The following is a 16,517-nucleotide window of genomic DNA, read 5'->3' as shown; positions in this document are numbered from 1 at the left end:
GACTATTCACACGTATGAGGTGGTTCTGCTTAGGCCTTGTGGCCAAATTTGAGCGAGATGTCTCTTGAGGTGTTAAGTTGCTTGTTGCACCTTAGTCGTGCTTATCTTGGTTGTGTTATATTTTTCTATCTATTTCTCCATAGTTATGGTCATATACTTTGCATGTTTGTGTTTATACACATGTGTTTGTTGATTGTGAGCATTGTGACTCGATGGGTATTCCATGTGGACCGGTATGTTAGGATTAGGTTATGCACCATAGCGAAGTTATGTTAGGATATGATCCTTTGTGCTTATTTCGTGTGTCTTGCTTATACCTTATGGGATGAAATCATAGCAGTGTGCTTTTATGGTTGTTTTTATCAAACTTGTTGGAAGGTCCTCTTATTTAGTTCTCCTTCCATCTTTAGTTATATCTGAAATGTTACTTGTTGGGTGCACGAATTGCATTGTATGTGGCTTTAGGTGGCATTTGGTGTAGCATGTCAATCGAGAAGTTTGTACTGGGTGAGATGAGGTTATTGAGCTTGGAATTAGTGCAATCGGATTTGGATAAGGCATGTTTGGATAAGAGTGCCATTGGTCAGCTTAGAATTTGGCAATTGTTCTTGTCAAGCGAGAGAGCTCTACAACTTGATGGTTTTGTGGGTGGTTATGAATTCCTACATGTTTCTTTTATTATTAGTAGTGTTGAAAAAGTTTGGCAAAAAGTTTTACTTAATATGAGGATTGTTACTGGTATCGGGTTTGGTAATGCACATCTAATGTGATCAAAAGATATTGCTATAAGTATATGAGTTATACAGTACAATGTGTAATTATGTCATGGGGGTACATTTATGGCTTGGTACAACTTGTAGAAACTGGTACAACGTATATATGCGAGAATCAAATCTTATAAGGAATTTCGGATATTTGAATTTGGTTCGAATAATTGTAATCTAAGGTTAAAGGAAGAATCTTCGGTTAGGACTATGTTGACTGGCTTATATGGATTGTGGCAATGCGGGATCACTCATGGGTATGTGAATGGTGAGCTTATACAGTGATTCGATGACTTTGGAATTGGCTTTTGGCATGATCGAGAGTGAAAGTATAAGTGGGGAAGAATGTAACGACCCGACCGATCATTTTGAGCTTTAGCATTTTCCATTCAGTGGTTTGAGAATTTGAATAGCTTCATATGATGCATTATGACTTGTGTGCATGGTTGATTTTGTTTTTCGGGAATTTCAGGATTGATTTGATTGAGTAATTCTCATTTGGAAGCTTTGAGTTGGAAGAGTTAACCAAGGTTTGAATTTTGAGTAAACAACATTGGATTGGCAATTTGATAACTTCAATAGGTTTGTAAGGTGATTTTGGACTTGAGTGTATGTTAACATTTGAATTTAGATATTCTTAGAAACATTTGGCCCTATTTGTCGAAAGTTGACAGTTTGAGGAAGTGGAGAGTTCATAAGTTTGACCGGGAGTTGAATTCGGTGTTGTCGGGGTCCTATTGCGGTTTTGAGACCTTGTGTAAGTTTATTTAGTTTATAGGAACTTGTGTGCAAAGTTGGTTGTGATCCAGAATGTTTAAGTGCGATTGAGACGCGTTCGATGAAGTTTGAAGTTTTGAAAGTTAAGAGAATGATTTGATCTTTGTTTCTAGGTTTTGATATTAATTGTGGTGTTTTGGGCATTTGTATACATTTTGATAAGGTATTTAGACTTGGCGGTAAGATTGGACAGGATCCCAAGGGGCTTTGGTGAGTTTCGGGGTGGTTTCACACCATTTCGGATGATATTTGAATTGATGATTTTCTGATGCCCTTGATGTTCTTTGCGATCGCGAAGGTAAAATCGTATTCACGTAGTGTATGTTCGGGAGCTGGGGGCTCTTTCAATCACGTTCACATGGACATTCAAGCATTCTCGAAGTGTTGGCAGAAGGTCTCCGCGTTCACGGAGTAGCACGCCCGTTCGCATGGTGGTCTAGCATGGCCGGGTATTTGGTGCTTGTGTTCGCAGTGTGGGTGATGCATTCGTGCTGCTTTTCAGCTGGGTGAGCTTTGCGATCTCATGAATGTTTCCTTGATTGCACTAAAGGTTTTTCGCAGAGGGTAGTTTTCTTCTTCGTGAATGCGAATGAGGTGACGCGTTCGTGATGCATATACCTGGCAGAATTTTTAAGTGTTATATTTCAGGACTTTACCCATTGTTCCATATTTTGAGCACTAGACTTTAAGAAGAGGAGATTTTGAAGAGCAATTTCACTATTACCTTGGAGATAAGTGATTTTCAGCTGAATTTAGTTTTATATATTTATTACTCATGGAGTTCTACACCTAAAACTTGGAATTTTGAGATGAAATTTGGGGTTTTTGACTACATTTAGAAGAATGTATTTTGGGGATTTGAGCACCGATTTAGACTTGATTTTTGAAACTAATTATATACTTGAACTTGGTAGGTTATGGGTCATTGGATTTTGGTATTGGTTCTGGATTTCGGGCATGCAGGTCCGAATAGGCTTTTGTTGCCTTTTGGTGAATACTTCAAAGATCGAGGATTTATTGATTGGGATTACTTCTTATGGCATTTGTTTAGTTCCTTGATTGACAATTGGCTAGATTTTATCCGATTAGAGGTGATTTCTCAAGGAAATGAAATTTTGGAGCATTGGACTAGCCTAGATGAGGTAAGTGTCTTGCCTAGCTTTGCTTGAGGGAAACTTTCCTACTAATTGATGTTGTTTGCTACATGCGGAGATCATGTATATATGAGATGAATAGTGTATATACATGTACCATAGGTATTCATACTCGAGGTAGATTCTAGATTACTCTATGCCTTGTTTGTTTGTGTGTTCTACTTGATTCTATGTGTTATTCAATTTATTGACTACATGAGAACCATAAACCATGCTAGAGCTAATGTGAGGCTAATGGTACCTTATTTTGAGCATGATGAACTATTCTCGAGATTCTTGCTGTACTTGCTTTAGATGTAGTTACACGTTTTCTATGAAAACACATTTGTTCTTGTGTTATGCTTTAAATTGAAGTATGACTAATTGAGTTTTCTTAGCCTCGTTAAAGACTATGAAATGACTTTTATGCTTATTTAGGACATGATGACAATTTGGATGATGTATTACATGTTGGGTCCACGGTTAGACGTAACATTCTACCTAGGAATCATCTCTTATATACATGCGCACATCCATGTATGACTATTTCTTTGTCCATGTGCATCATACATGCCTATTTTCCCATTCATATACATACATCATTGGATATTGTTTTCGGATATGGACTGAGGTGATGGCATAAGGTTTTTGCCATGCGCCTATTGTCATGGCACGAAGTCTTTGTCATGCAGTTGTCATGATATTGTTATTGTTAGGGCACATGGTCTTTGTCATATGCCTATTGTTATGCACGAGGCTTTATACTTTGCGGTGTGTGGATATAGATCCGTCCCCTTAAGGTCACCATCTCATGTTTCTCTCTTGATGGCGTACACACGGATTGTGGTACAACGATTGTTATGATATATTATGATGTGCGAAATATAAGGGTAAAATTTCACTATTAATGTTGTGTAGAGTATAAGGGTGGCATTTCACTATTGATCTTGTGTGGAGTATAAGGGTGGCATTTCACTGTTGATGTTATGTGGAGTATAAGGGTGGCATTTAGCTATTGATGATGTTCATATGGCAGTATAAGGGTGTCATTCATGTCATGCACATGCATTCTTTATATTTTGTCATACATTTTACAAATTTTTAGGTTGCATCTAACAAGCTATCCTATGCTTTTGTTTATTATTTGATGATTTGGTTGTCAAGATGGAATTACCTATGTTGGGTTGACATGTCATGTTTGTTAAGTTCTTGGTAGCATTTCTTGATGTTAAAAGAAAGTCATCATCATGAATTGATGTATTGGATTTTGGTAATGGTCTCATGAACATGTTATTTGGTAATTAACACGAAATTAGATCATATGGTGTACAGGATCTATAGTCATGTATATGTATTTGATTACACACATTACTTGGTGCATGTCTCTTTGTGAGCGGGGTTGGTGCGAGTTGTATTTACTTGATCTATTTAATTGGGAGAGTTTGTTTATTACTCCTACCCCAGTTATGAACCTTTACTACTAATATCCTTTATTCCATGGCTATCTTTTCTAGATACTCCTCTATATTGTATATATTATTGAGCTGCACATGTTATTCAAAGTGAGTATCTTTTTGACATAAAAACCTCGTCACTACTTTACAGAAGTTAGTTAAGATACTTACTAAGTACATGTGCTCGGTTGTACTCATACTACACTTTTGCACCTTGCATGCAGATTTTTGAGCTGAGCTGTTGTGGAGGACTAAGGCTATTGAAGATGTACCAGTCTTCCAGATTCAACTACCTTTTGTTCATGGTAGTTTAGGACTCCATTTCTATTTATATAAACTTCAAACAAATGTTGTATTTATTTTTCATATCAGTCTTGTAAATCTAAATCTTACTGGCTCATGACTTGTACTACTAGTCCTGGGGATAGTTATATTGAATTCTTTTGTAGTTTTATTTATTTTTACTAATGATTTCTCATTATAGTTGTAACTTATTCTGTTTGACTTGCCTAGCGGGTTGGGGTTGGGCTCCATCACGACTTGATGGGATTTTGGACTGTGATAGATTCCATGCCCGTCTACCCAAAAGTCAAACCTTTATCTAATATTCCAACTTAAAGCTTCTATTTAGGGACTAAGTGTTCAAAATTACTTCCAAACCTCACACCTCATCTATGATATCATCACAAGCTGGCGGTGCCCAACTAAAAACATATTCTAAACATCACATACAAATGAATTGTAGAAAGCAAAAGGTTTAGACTTCAAGATGAAATAAAGTTGCACGATAAGGAATGAAGGAGAAGTTTCTTAGATGTCCCATATCCTCTCAAAGATAAGTATGGACTTCATCCTACCGATTCGCAAGACTCTACTAGACATTTTCTCATGACTCATAGAACCTGTGAACCTAGAGCTCTGATCCACTTTGTCACGCCCCAAATCCCACCAAGGTCGTGATGGCACCTAACACGCCAACTAGGGGAGGCAACACATAGGGTACACAAAAACATAATAATATCTTATAATTTTAACGATAAATAGCCATAAACATCTGAAACAATATAGAAATACTGCTACAACCTCCAAGAACTGGTAGTACAACATCATGAGCAACTATAACCGAATAACATATAATTGTTTATTTCATAATACCAACACTATCTGGAAATGTCGAATAATACAATATCCATTAAAAATAAATATAAAGTTGAATAAAGATAGTTGGCAGCCCCACGAACAAGTGACAGCTCACCTCCTCAGATACTATAATAGAAATAAAAGAAGATGCTAAGCCTCCACGATATTCGGTAAAGGAGCAACAACAATATTTGAAAAATAATATGGAAGTACATGGAATAAGATATATATATATATATATATATATATATATATATATATATATATATATATATATATATATAAGATATATAACCCAGTAGGTTCAACTGCTCAAGCTATACCCCTAAGACAAGATTTAGAAAATACGAGCACAAATAATAAACACGAACAACAAGAGTGCAAAATATACTATAGCACTAAAAATATAACACCAAGTCAGAAATAACATACACCTTCTAGTACTCAAACCCATATAGCCCTAGGGTCGATTGTGATGGCGCTGGACTAACCTATATTCTATCACTATGGGCAATGAACGGTGTTGGACCAGCCTGCACTCTATTCGGTGGTGGCTGAGAACGGTGCTAGACCAACCTGCACTTTATTCTCAAAAGAATGATGGTGCTGGACCAACCTTCACGTTATCACTCTCTCCCAAATACCATATCTATATACCAAATGCCAAACTCTATGTCTTACTATAGGTATGTCCCTAAATATGCATAGGAACAAGTTCTATATGCATCACAAAGGGAATAGTGTCTGCCTCTGTACCTGATGTACAATTATCCCAACACATAGGCCAGGTAGAGCCACATAGCATGCAGGTAATGAAAACCAAACATATCAAGGTTAAGCATCCCCTACCTAGTATTCGATCCTCAAACGCCTCCCAAATCCAATACTAATCAAACAAGAGTCTATATGCACTCAATCTATTATAAATGATGATCAACGATCCAAAACTTTAAAAAAATTACTTTTTTCAATTTTAGGATCTCACTTAAAGATTGACTTTGATTGCTCGGGTCAACTTCCGGTCATCCCGGCCAAAATCTTCCTAAACACATTCCAATGGATAGTCCTCAACTAGAGAAATCTGTATGTATGCTCAAAGTCAAATATTGATGAGAAATGATGCTTATAAGGAGGTTTGACTCATTTTCCATTACCGGGTAAAATTACCATCTAGTCCACATGCTCGGAATTCAAATAATTTTGTCAAGAAGTCCACAAATCAATGATTCTAAGTTTATAGTCAAAATCTGATTTTGATTAGAAATAAATAGTCAATTGAATATTTCTCCAAATTTAGCCCCAAGGAAAGAAACCTACCAAAATCCTATGATTTTGGTATTAAATTCATGATCCAAATATGTTATAATAATCAAAGAATGTGTGCAAATATTACCCAAATATTTCTCCTTGATACCTAACGTTTGTGACCTTTTTCCCACAAGCTATGCTCTCAAAATCTCCAACAAAAAATGAGGAGTTACGATAAGATTTTCTTTTATAATATAGCTGGGATAAATCTAGATTTTAGTAATTGTGGCATAAAAATATTGAACTCATTTGTTTTTTACTTTTCCTAAGCATATCAAACGGCTCGAAATTAGACAAAACCGGCTTTTAAGAGTCAAAGATAATGATACAAACCTAAGTATATGATCAAATTACCATGTCGACAATATTTGCACAAAATAAAGGGCCAGGTTCTTAATTTTCTTAAGAAAGTACTATTTATATAGAACGCACATGAACCACCTCAAAATTTAACCAAATTTTGCAAATAAGTCTCAAATAGCTACCCCGAGCTACTAGAAATCTCGGAACATGATTCAGACTTGTAAAACTAAAAACAATCGGGTCTTCACACCAAATTTGAGGTATTCTTGACCTCTTTGAAGATTTCGAAAGGAATCTAGGGATTCCAAGATTAGCATTTCGTTCGATCCGATTCGATTGATCGTTTTAAGCATTAGTATTCCGTTCAGTAGTTTGAGGTCTCGAATAGATTCATATGATGTATTACGACTTGCGTGCATGGTTAATTTTGATTTTTGAGAAGTTTGGGATTATTTTAGAAGGGTAATTCTCAACTTAGAAGTTTTAAGTTGGAACAGTTGACTACGTTTTGGCTTGTGAGTAAACAATATCATATTCATATTTTGATGGTTCCAATAGGTACGTATGGTAATTTTGGACTTACACATATGTACGGATTTGTATTTATAGGTTCCTAGGATGATTTGGCTCTTTTTATCGTAAGTTGGCAATTTGAAGGTTTAGAAAGTTCATAAGTTTGACCGGGAGTTATCATTGATGTTTTCTAACTTGGAATGATGTTTCAGGAACTGTAATAGATTTGTTTGTTATTTGGAACTTGTGTAGAAAGTTTGGTTGTAATCTGAAATGTCTAAGTGTGATTCGGATAAGTTCAGCGAAGTTTGAATGTTTGAAAGTTAAGAGAGCGATTTCGCCTTCGATTTGTAGTTTGGATGTTATTTTTTGTATTTTAAGCCTTTGGATACTGTATTTGGACTTGTTGGTATGAATGGTCTGGGTCCCGTGTGGTTTGAGTGTGTTTCGGGTTGGTTTCAAACCATTTACATTTGGTGTTGAACTGCTGGTTTTCTAGTAAAAATCGGTGTTTCGCGATCGCAGAGTTGTCTTGCAATCGCGAAGAAGGAAGAGCTGGTAGGCACTTTTTGTTCTACGCATTCGTGAAGAAGGAACGCGATCACGTTGTTGTTTGAAAGTGAACATCGCGTTCGCATGGATGTAGTGCATTCGCTTAAGGTATGGGTTGAGTAGTGGTAATGTTGGCTCTTGCGTTCGTGTTGATGGTCTGCATTCACAAGGTTGAAGTTGATTGTCTTCCGCGATCACAAGTGGTCTAGCACGATCCTGTAGATGGCTCTAAGGGCGGTAGTGATTCAGTGCTTCACGATCACGAGGCTGTTGGCCGTGATCGCGAAGGGTACTCTTGGAGCAGATCTATAAGCTTTTATGTTCAAGGGTTTTTCTCATTTTATCACATTTTGAGATTGGGAGCTCGGATTGAGGCATTTTTAGGCTATTTTCACCTACTTGGATCGAATAAGTGTTCTTGACTTGGATTTGCTTATTATTCATGATTCCATCTTTGATTTTGGCATTTGTGTGGTAAATATAAAAGAGAAAATTATGGGTTTTGGTAAAACTCTTATAAAGTGAATAAATGGGTGTTGAATATCAATTCAGAGTCATTTTTGGATGAAACTTATATAGTTGGACTTGTTTTCAAATGGATAGTCGAGATTTTTGATGTGTTTTGTAGGGTTCTGGGGGAGGTGGCTCGGGTTGACTTATTGGTTGACTTTTGATATTTGATAAAGATCGAAACTTTATTAGTTGGAATCATTTTCTATAGTCGTATTTGATGTTATTGAGTTTTTTTTGCTAGATTCGAGCCTTCAAAGGTTGATTCGCGTGAGAAGGCATTTTTAAAGTACTATTTTGGCTTGTTTGAGGTAAGTGTCTTGCCTAGATATGGTTGAGGAAATATTTTCTACATAATTGATATTGTTTGCTACATGCGGGGGAGATGTATATATAAGGTGATGAGTGTATATACATGTAGCATGTGTATTTATACTTGGGGTAGATTTAGATTATTCCATGCCTTGTTTGGTTGTGTGTCTTGATTCTATGTATTATTCAATTAATTGACTATGTGAGCATAATAAAACCATGCTAGAGCTAATGATGAGACTATTGTGTCTTAGTTAGAACATGATGAACTAATTTTGAGGTTTATGCTAAGCTTTCCTTGGAGGTAGATGCACGTATATTATGAACACACATTGGTAATTGTTTTTGTATCGTGCCTTGATTGGGACGTGTGCACTCTGTGATATATATATGATCATTTGTATGACTACTTGAATTTGGTTGCTATATCTGATTTTGTTGTAGTCATGTTTTAAATATTGAATCCCATTCGTACTTTTGTTGATTATATCCTTATGCACTTTATTGATGAGTTATGAGGGTATGCTTCTTGACGATGATTTATTATTTTGCATTGTTGTGATTGTGGCACATGTGGATAGGTTGGGCTGAGCGATAGGGTAGGATATTACAATTTTGTTAGGGCAGGCAATACAGTTGGATATTGTGATTTTTTAAGGGCAGAGCAATACGGTTGGATATTGTGATTTTGTCAAGGAGGAGCGATATGGTTGCATATTGTGATTCTGTCATAACAGAGAGATACTGTTGGATATGATTTTCTTAGGGCAGAGCAATACGGTTGGATATTATTATTGTGTTAGGGCAACGCAATACGGTTGGATATTGTGATTATGTTAGGGCATAGTTGTCACGACCCAAACTGAAGGGCCATGACTAGCACCCGACCACACTTGCCGAGCACCAATGTACATTTCATCTAACCTTCATTATTATCTTTTAAGGCTGACGAGATCAATATAAATGGTAGACCTAGATCATGGACAACCAGCAATAAAATATGACGGCATGAAAATACATAGCAGGGGATGACCAGACAATCAAGAAACTACGTATAAGGTATGAGCTACCACGCTACTATGAAAGACTATACAACAAAAACTAGCCGACAAGGCATACCAAACTATACATGAGCCGACACCTGTCTATGAGCCTCTAAAAGAACATAAGTGTTGCAACATAGCCGGAACAGGGCCCCGACATACCCATAATGTCTATAACAAAAATTGCATACCAAGACCAAGGCAAGTCCGGAGAAGGGATCTCGCCAATCACCGCTGAACTAGACAGTCTACTGTGGTGGGGGAGCTGCACCTGCCTGTCTATCAGGACCTGCAGCACGACATGTAGCGTCCACAAATAAAAGGACGTCAGTACGAATAAAGTACTGAGTATGTAAGGCAAGGAACCATAAATGCGATCAGTAATGTAAGCAAGGATAGAGAATATACAACCTGTAACATCTTAGTACCTCTGAGGGCTACTTACATGAAATGCATGATACATATGTATAAATACATAAACCTTTAAAGCATTCGCCTCTGTGGGCATCATCATCATCATATCGTACCCGGCCATAATAGGTTCGTTAGAATCGTACCCGGCCACGTGGAGCTCGGTAAAACCCAACTGATCAGTGGTTGCACAATAGGTGCCGTACCCGGCCAACTATAGCGTGGCTCGGTAGAGTAAAATAGATACATATATATAATGCATGCTCGACTTATGGAATCACATTCTAAACCTTTCGGAGTGACGTAAGGTCGGTATCCTCTGTACACGTTATTAGGACTAACTCTTCACTATGAACCTTATAAGAATCAGGAAGTACCAACAACATTGATAACATAAGACTAAGAGAAGCAACATTAACATCAATCGTTCCATAAGAGGGAAAACAATGTAAGTACTGCTAGCTTCTAAGAGTAGAGTATCTTGGAAGATCGTTCATTACATTATGTGCAATCGGAGTCGTGCAAAAGAAGGAAAGGGATAGCCTCACATACCTTGTATATACTTCCCCAATCTCAAGCTATGCAATTGTCAAAACTCCTTAGTCTACAATAAGAGAAACGATACTATTGTTATCATTTAAGCGTCATAACTATTATGTATCGACCACAACCTATTTTACGATGAAACGGACAGCACCTCCCCTATATATATGACCTCACACCATTCAAAATAGTCACAAAACAGCCCAAACAACATCAATAATAAACATATTGAGCCTCCCAAAATAGTCCACACATAGCCTAATCACTCCATACATACGATGACCACCGTAGTCGTGTCAAACAACCTGGAAATGTTACGAATAACTATCAGCCCATAACCCTATATATATATGGTGTTTCTCCACACCCTTCCTCCTCCAAAACTCCATAAGATAGTAGTAAAATACGCAGCCCAACAACAACGCAAAACAGTCCACAAAACAATAACATTACTACCAAGCCTTTCGATATATATCTCACAAGTTCTAGCTTCAATGGCTTAGCCGCAACTTGGATAATCTTAAATACATATAGAGTAAGAGGTTCCTTACCTTTATACAGAAAGAACAACTCCAATTTGACCTTAAATTTCCATGAAATATCCCTCCAATGCTGCCACACAACAAAAAAACGAAACTAGCGATCAATTAGTGTTTTTCGGCACTAGAATCACTTTAGAAGGCTTGAAATCACCTAGGATTGATATTAAGAACATGAGGGAGTATTTACAGAACATAAACCCTTTAAAACAACCTCCCACACGGGCTGGAATGACACAAAAATGAGCAACAACAAGAAGAACAAGAGACTTACTAGCGCCACGGAATTCCCGACACTTGATTTGTGTTGTTTGCCCTTTTTTTGGGTCTTGAATCTTGAGATAACCTTGAGAGGATGTTCCTAGGGTTCTAAGGTCTGAAAATAGTGAAAAGAAATGACTTAAAACGGGTTGTAGTCATCCTATATAGGTCCAAATATCTTAAACCGACTTAGTGGGCCCCATAGAGAGGTGCTTGGCGCAGTCTCGCGAAAACGCGAATATCTCTCTACTCCGAGATCGTATTGATTAACGGTTTAATGCGTTGGAAACTAGACTCATAGATCTTTAATTTGGTGGGTAGATCACCCCGTAATTACTTGTAAATTATGAGAAAAGATTAGAAACATTTGACCTAATGTTTAAGTAAAATTATGAACCTAAGTTGCGACAACTTTTGTCGACTTTTGTTTCATCACTCGTTTGACTTCAAGACTTATGATACGGATATTATATGATTAAAATAACTTAATAAATGACCTCTTGAGTGTATTAAGCACCGCTAGATTACCTGAAAATACGAGTTACAACATCCTTGATTCGTTTAACTTCTAATACTGGTTAATCACCCTTATACACTCTTGTATCACTTAAGACCAATAGGATTGACTTATTATCATCTCAAAGATAATTCCTTCTTGGATTTATGTTAACTAATATATGGCATGAACTAACACATGTGGATATGGGTTGTAACACCCTCCCCCCCTTAGGAACATTCGTCCTCGAATGTAAGGGTTTATGGGGAGTTTAAATCATCGTGGATTCCAATGGAAATTTCCGATCAATTTTCCCCTATAAAATGGTCACTAGCAAAACTTGCAAGTAATTAATCCCAACATATGGCTTCACAAGGCTACACAAAGCATTATGCGTATTTACATTATCTACATATCACCATTTTATATTAAGGAGGAGTATTCTCAAATTATTGCTTACCTCATAGAGCCGTTTCACCTTCCAATGTATTCTGTCTTCCACCAGCATCCTTGTTATCTTTATTCTGGAATAAGTAAGGGTATTTAGACTTCATCTCCTCTTCTGCTTCCCATGTCATTTCTTCCATATTTTTGTTCCTCCACAATACTTTGACGGAAGCTACATCTTTTGTTCTCAGCTTGCGGACTTGCCGATCTAATATCGCCACTGGCACTTCTTCATATGATAGGTCCTCTGTAACTTGTACATCTTTGATAGGGATGACTCGAGAAGGGTCTCCAATACATTTTCTCAACATAGATACATGGAATACCGGGTGAACAAATTCCAATTCGGATGGTAATTCTAACTCATAAGCAACCTGTCCAATCCGTCGAAGAATTTTATACGGCCCGATATCTTGGACTCAGCTTACCTTTCTTCCCAAAACGCATAATACCCTTCATTGGTGAGATCCTCAGGAAAACCCAATCACCAACCTCAAACTCTAGATCACGACGTCGGACATCAGAATAAGATTTTTGCCTGCTTTGTGCCGTCCTCAATCGCTCCTGTATCACTTTCACCTTCTCAATAGCTTGGTGAATCAAATCTGGCCCATATAATTCTGTTTCACCGACTTCGAACCATCCAACTGGTGATCTATATCTCCTCCCGTATAGTGCCTCGTATGGGGCCATTTTAATACTGGAATGGTAGCTATTGTTATAGGCGAATTCTATGAGTGGAAGATGATCATCCCAATTCCCCTTAAAATCTAGAACACATGCTCGTAGCATATCTTCCAGTGTCTGAATGGTACGTTCAGCCTGTCCGTCAGTCTGCGGATGAAATGCAGTGCTGAGATTTACTTGTGTGCCTAAACCCTTCTGGAAAGACCTCCAAAAGTTAGCCATAAATTGAGCTCCTCGGTCTGATATAATAGATATGGGCACACCATGAAGCCTAACAATCTCCTTGATATACAACTTCGCATAATCTTCAGCCGTGTAAGTTGTCTTCACTGGCAGAAAATGGGTACATTTTGTAAGTCGATCAATTATCACCCAGATGGAGTCAAACTTATGATAAGAGCGAGGTAATCCAATAATGAAGTCCATATTAATCACCTCCCACTTCCAGGTCGGAATCTCTATATTTTGAAGCAATCCACCGGGTTTCTGATGTTCTATCTTTACTTGTTGACAATTGGGACACTGGGCCACAAATTCTGCAATAGACTTCTTCATATTATCCCACCAATACTGCTCCTTGACATCATGATACATCTTTGTCGAGCCGGGATGGATGGAATATCGGGATTGATGAATCTCATTCATAATCTTCTCTCGCAACCCTGCCACATTAGGCACACACAATCGGCTCTGGTATCTCAGTGCCCCATCTTTTCCGATCCCAAAAGCCATACTTTTACACTGTTGAATGCTTTCTCTTAATCGTACTAAGATAGGATCTTCATATTGTCGTGCTTTTACCTCGGTTACCAAAGATGATTCTGATGTATTCTGTACAGTAACACCTCCGTCATCAGAGTCTAACAATCTGATTCTCATATTGGCTAGCTGATGAATCTCTTTAATCAACCCCCATCTACCTGCCTCAATATGTACTAAGCTTCCCATTGATTTACGGCTGAGAGCGTCTGCCACAACATTGGCTTTACCGGGATGATACAATATCTCGACGTCGTAGTCTTTCAATAATTCAAGCCACCTACGCTGCCTCAAATTCAACTCTTTCTGCTTGAAGATGTATTGTAAACTCTTGTGATCTGTGTAGATGTCAACATGGATGCCGTATAAGTAGTGCCGCCATATCTTCAAAGCATATATTACTGTAGCCAATTCCAAATCATGGGTTGGATAATTCTTTTCATGCTTCTTCAATTGTCTTGATGCATAAGCAATCACATTCCCACGCTGCATCAATACGCACCCCAAACCTATACCTGAGGCATCACAATATACCACATAATCTTCTGTTCCTTCAGGAAGAGTGAGCACTGGTGCAGATGTCAATCGATTCTTCAGCTCCTGAAAACTACGTTCACAAGTGTCAGACTACTGGAATTTGGTAGCTTTTTGTGTTAACTTAGTCAATGGTGATGATATAGAGGAAAATCCTTCTACAAACCGCCTATAATATCCTGCTAGTCCTAGGAAGCTGCGGACTTCTGATGGTGTTGTAGGTCTCGGCCAATTCTTTACTGCATCGATCTTCTGAGTGTCGACACTAATACCCTCATCAGATATCACATGGCCAAGGAATGCTACTGAGTTCAGCCAGAATTCACATTTGGAGAGCTTAGCATATAACTTACGATCCTGAAGCGTCTGTAATACTATCCGCAAGTGGCCCGCATGTTCCACCTCCGAACGAGAATACACTAGAATGTCATCAATGAATACAACCACGAACACATCAAGATAGGGCCTGAATATAGTATTCATGAGATCCATAAAAGCTGCTGGGGCATTTGTTAGCCCGAACGACATCACCAAGAACTCAAAGTGCCCATATCTTGTCCGGAAGGCCGTCTTTGGAATATCTTTCTCCCTAACCCTTACCTGATGATACCCTGAACGTAAATCAATCTTGGAGAAATACTTGGCACCCTGGAGTTGGTCAAACAGGTCATCAATTCTTGGAAGTGGATACTTGTTCTTTATAGTAGACTTATTCAACTGTCGATAGTCGATACACATCCGTAACGACCCGTCTTTCTTCCGCACGAATAGGACTGGTGCACCCCAAGGTGAAGTGCTAGGCCTAATAAATCCCTTATCTAGCAAGTCCTTCAACTGCACCTTCAACTCTTGCAACTCTGCCGGGGCCATTCTGTATGGAGGAATAGAGATCGGTTGAGTGTCAGGTAACACATCAATGCTAAACTCAATCTCCCTTTCAGGAGGAAGGCCTGGGAGTTCATCTGGGAAAACATCTGGGAATTCGTTGACCACAGGGATTGATTGTAAAGTAGGCGGTTTCGCCTCCACATCCCTAACACGAACGAGATGATAAATGTAACCTTTTGAGATCATTTTCCTTGCCTTAAGATAGGAAATAAACCTACCTTTCGGTGTAGCAATGTTCCCTTTCCATTCAATGACGGGTTCACCTGGAAATTGGAACCTAACCATCTTCGTACGACAGTCAACATTTGCATAGCATGAGGCCAACCAGTCCATTCCCATTATCACATCAAAATCAACCATTTCTAACTCAAATAAATTTGCCGAGGTTTGACGACTACAAATCATCACAGTGCAACCTCTATATACCCTTCTAGCAATCACAGAATCTCCTATCGGAGTAGATACCGCGAGGGGTTTACTTATCAATTCAGGTTCAATGCCAAACTTATTAGCCACAAAGGGTGTAACATATGATAATGTAGATCCCGGATCAATCAGAGCATATACATCATAAGAAAACACAGATATAATACCTGTAACAACATCTGGAGACGACTCGAGATCCTGTCGACCTACTAGAGCATAGGTTCGATTTTGAGCACCACTCGAACTCGGCACTGCACCCCTACCCCTACCACGACCTGTCGACTGCTGAAAACCCCGTGCTAGAGGTCGAACTGATGAGGAAGAACCAGACACAGATCCAGTCGGCTGAGCCATACCATCACCTCCTCTATTAGGACAATCCCGCATCATATGGCCAGGCTGCCCGCACGAATAGCATGCATCAGAACCTCGACAACATAGTCCAAAGTGGGCCTTGCCGCACTGATCACAATGTGGTGTTGGGGGTCTCATCTGACTAGTATCCCTGGGATGTTTCGAGCCAGATGCCCGCGAACTCTGACCTGGACCAGAATAGGATCGATCATATCAAGGCCTCTGAAACTGTGGAGGAGCACTAGCTACAGGTGGCGCCGAACTCCTCAAAAACTGTGGCCTGATGCGGCCTCTGAAGTCATCAGAATACCCTGCAAATCTCGCCCTCTTATGCTGGCCTCTATCCTGCTCCCTAACTGCCCT

The 16,517-nt window shown here is 38.7% G+C and overlaps 1 protein-coding gene across 1 annotated transcript in view; it reads left to right on the top strand.

The window, feature by feature from the left end:
* Positions 1-482: 482 nt before the first annotated feature.
* LOC107771564 (4-coumarate--CoA ligase-like 9) overlaps positions 483-16,517 on the top strand; it is a 68,200-nt gene continuing 52,165 nt past the window's right edge. The window contains exons 1-2 of the mRNA XM_075240201.1: positions 483-750; positions 2,505-2,683. Of these exons, the coding sequence (XP_075096302.1) occupies positions 483-750; positions 2,505-2,683 (447 nt within the window). The remainder of the gene's footprint in view (positions 751-2,504; positions 2,684-16,517) is intronic.

Source organism: Nicotiana tabacum, chromosome 20 (assembly GCF_000715075.1).
Source record: "Nicotiana tabacum cultivar K326 chromosome 20, ASM71507v2, whole genome shotgun sequence".
NCBI classification, from domain to species: Eukaryota; Viridiplantae; Streptophyta; class Magnoliopsida; order Solanales; family Solanaceae; genus Nicotiana; species Nicotiana tabacum.
Note: the sequence above shows the minus strand (reverse complement) of the source record. Positions and strands in the feature narration are given on the sequence as shown.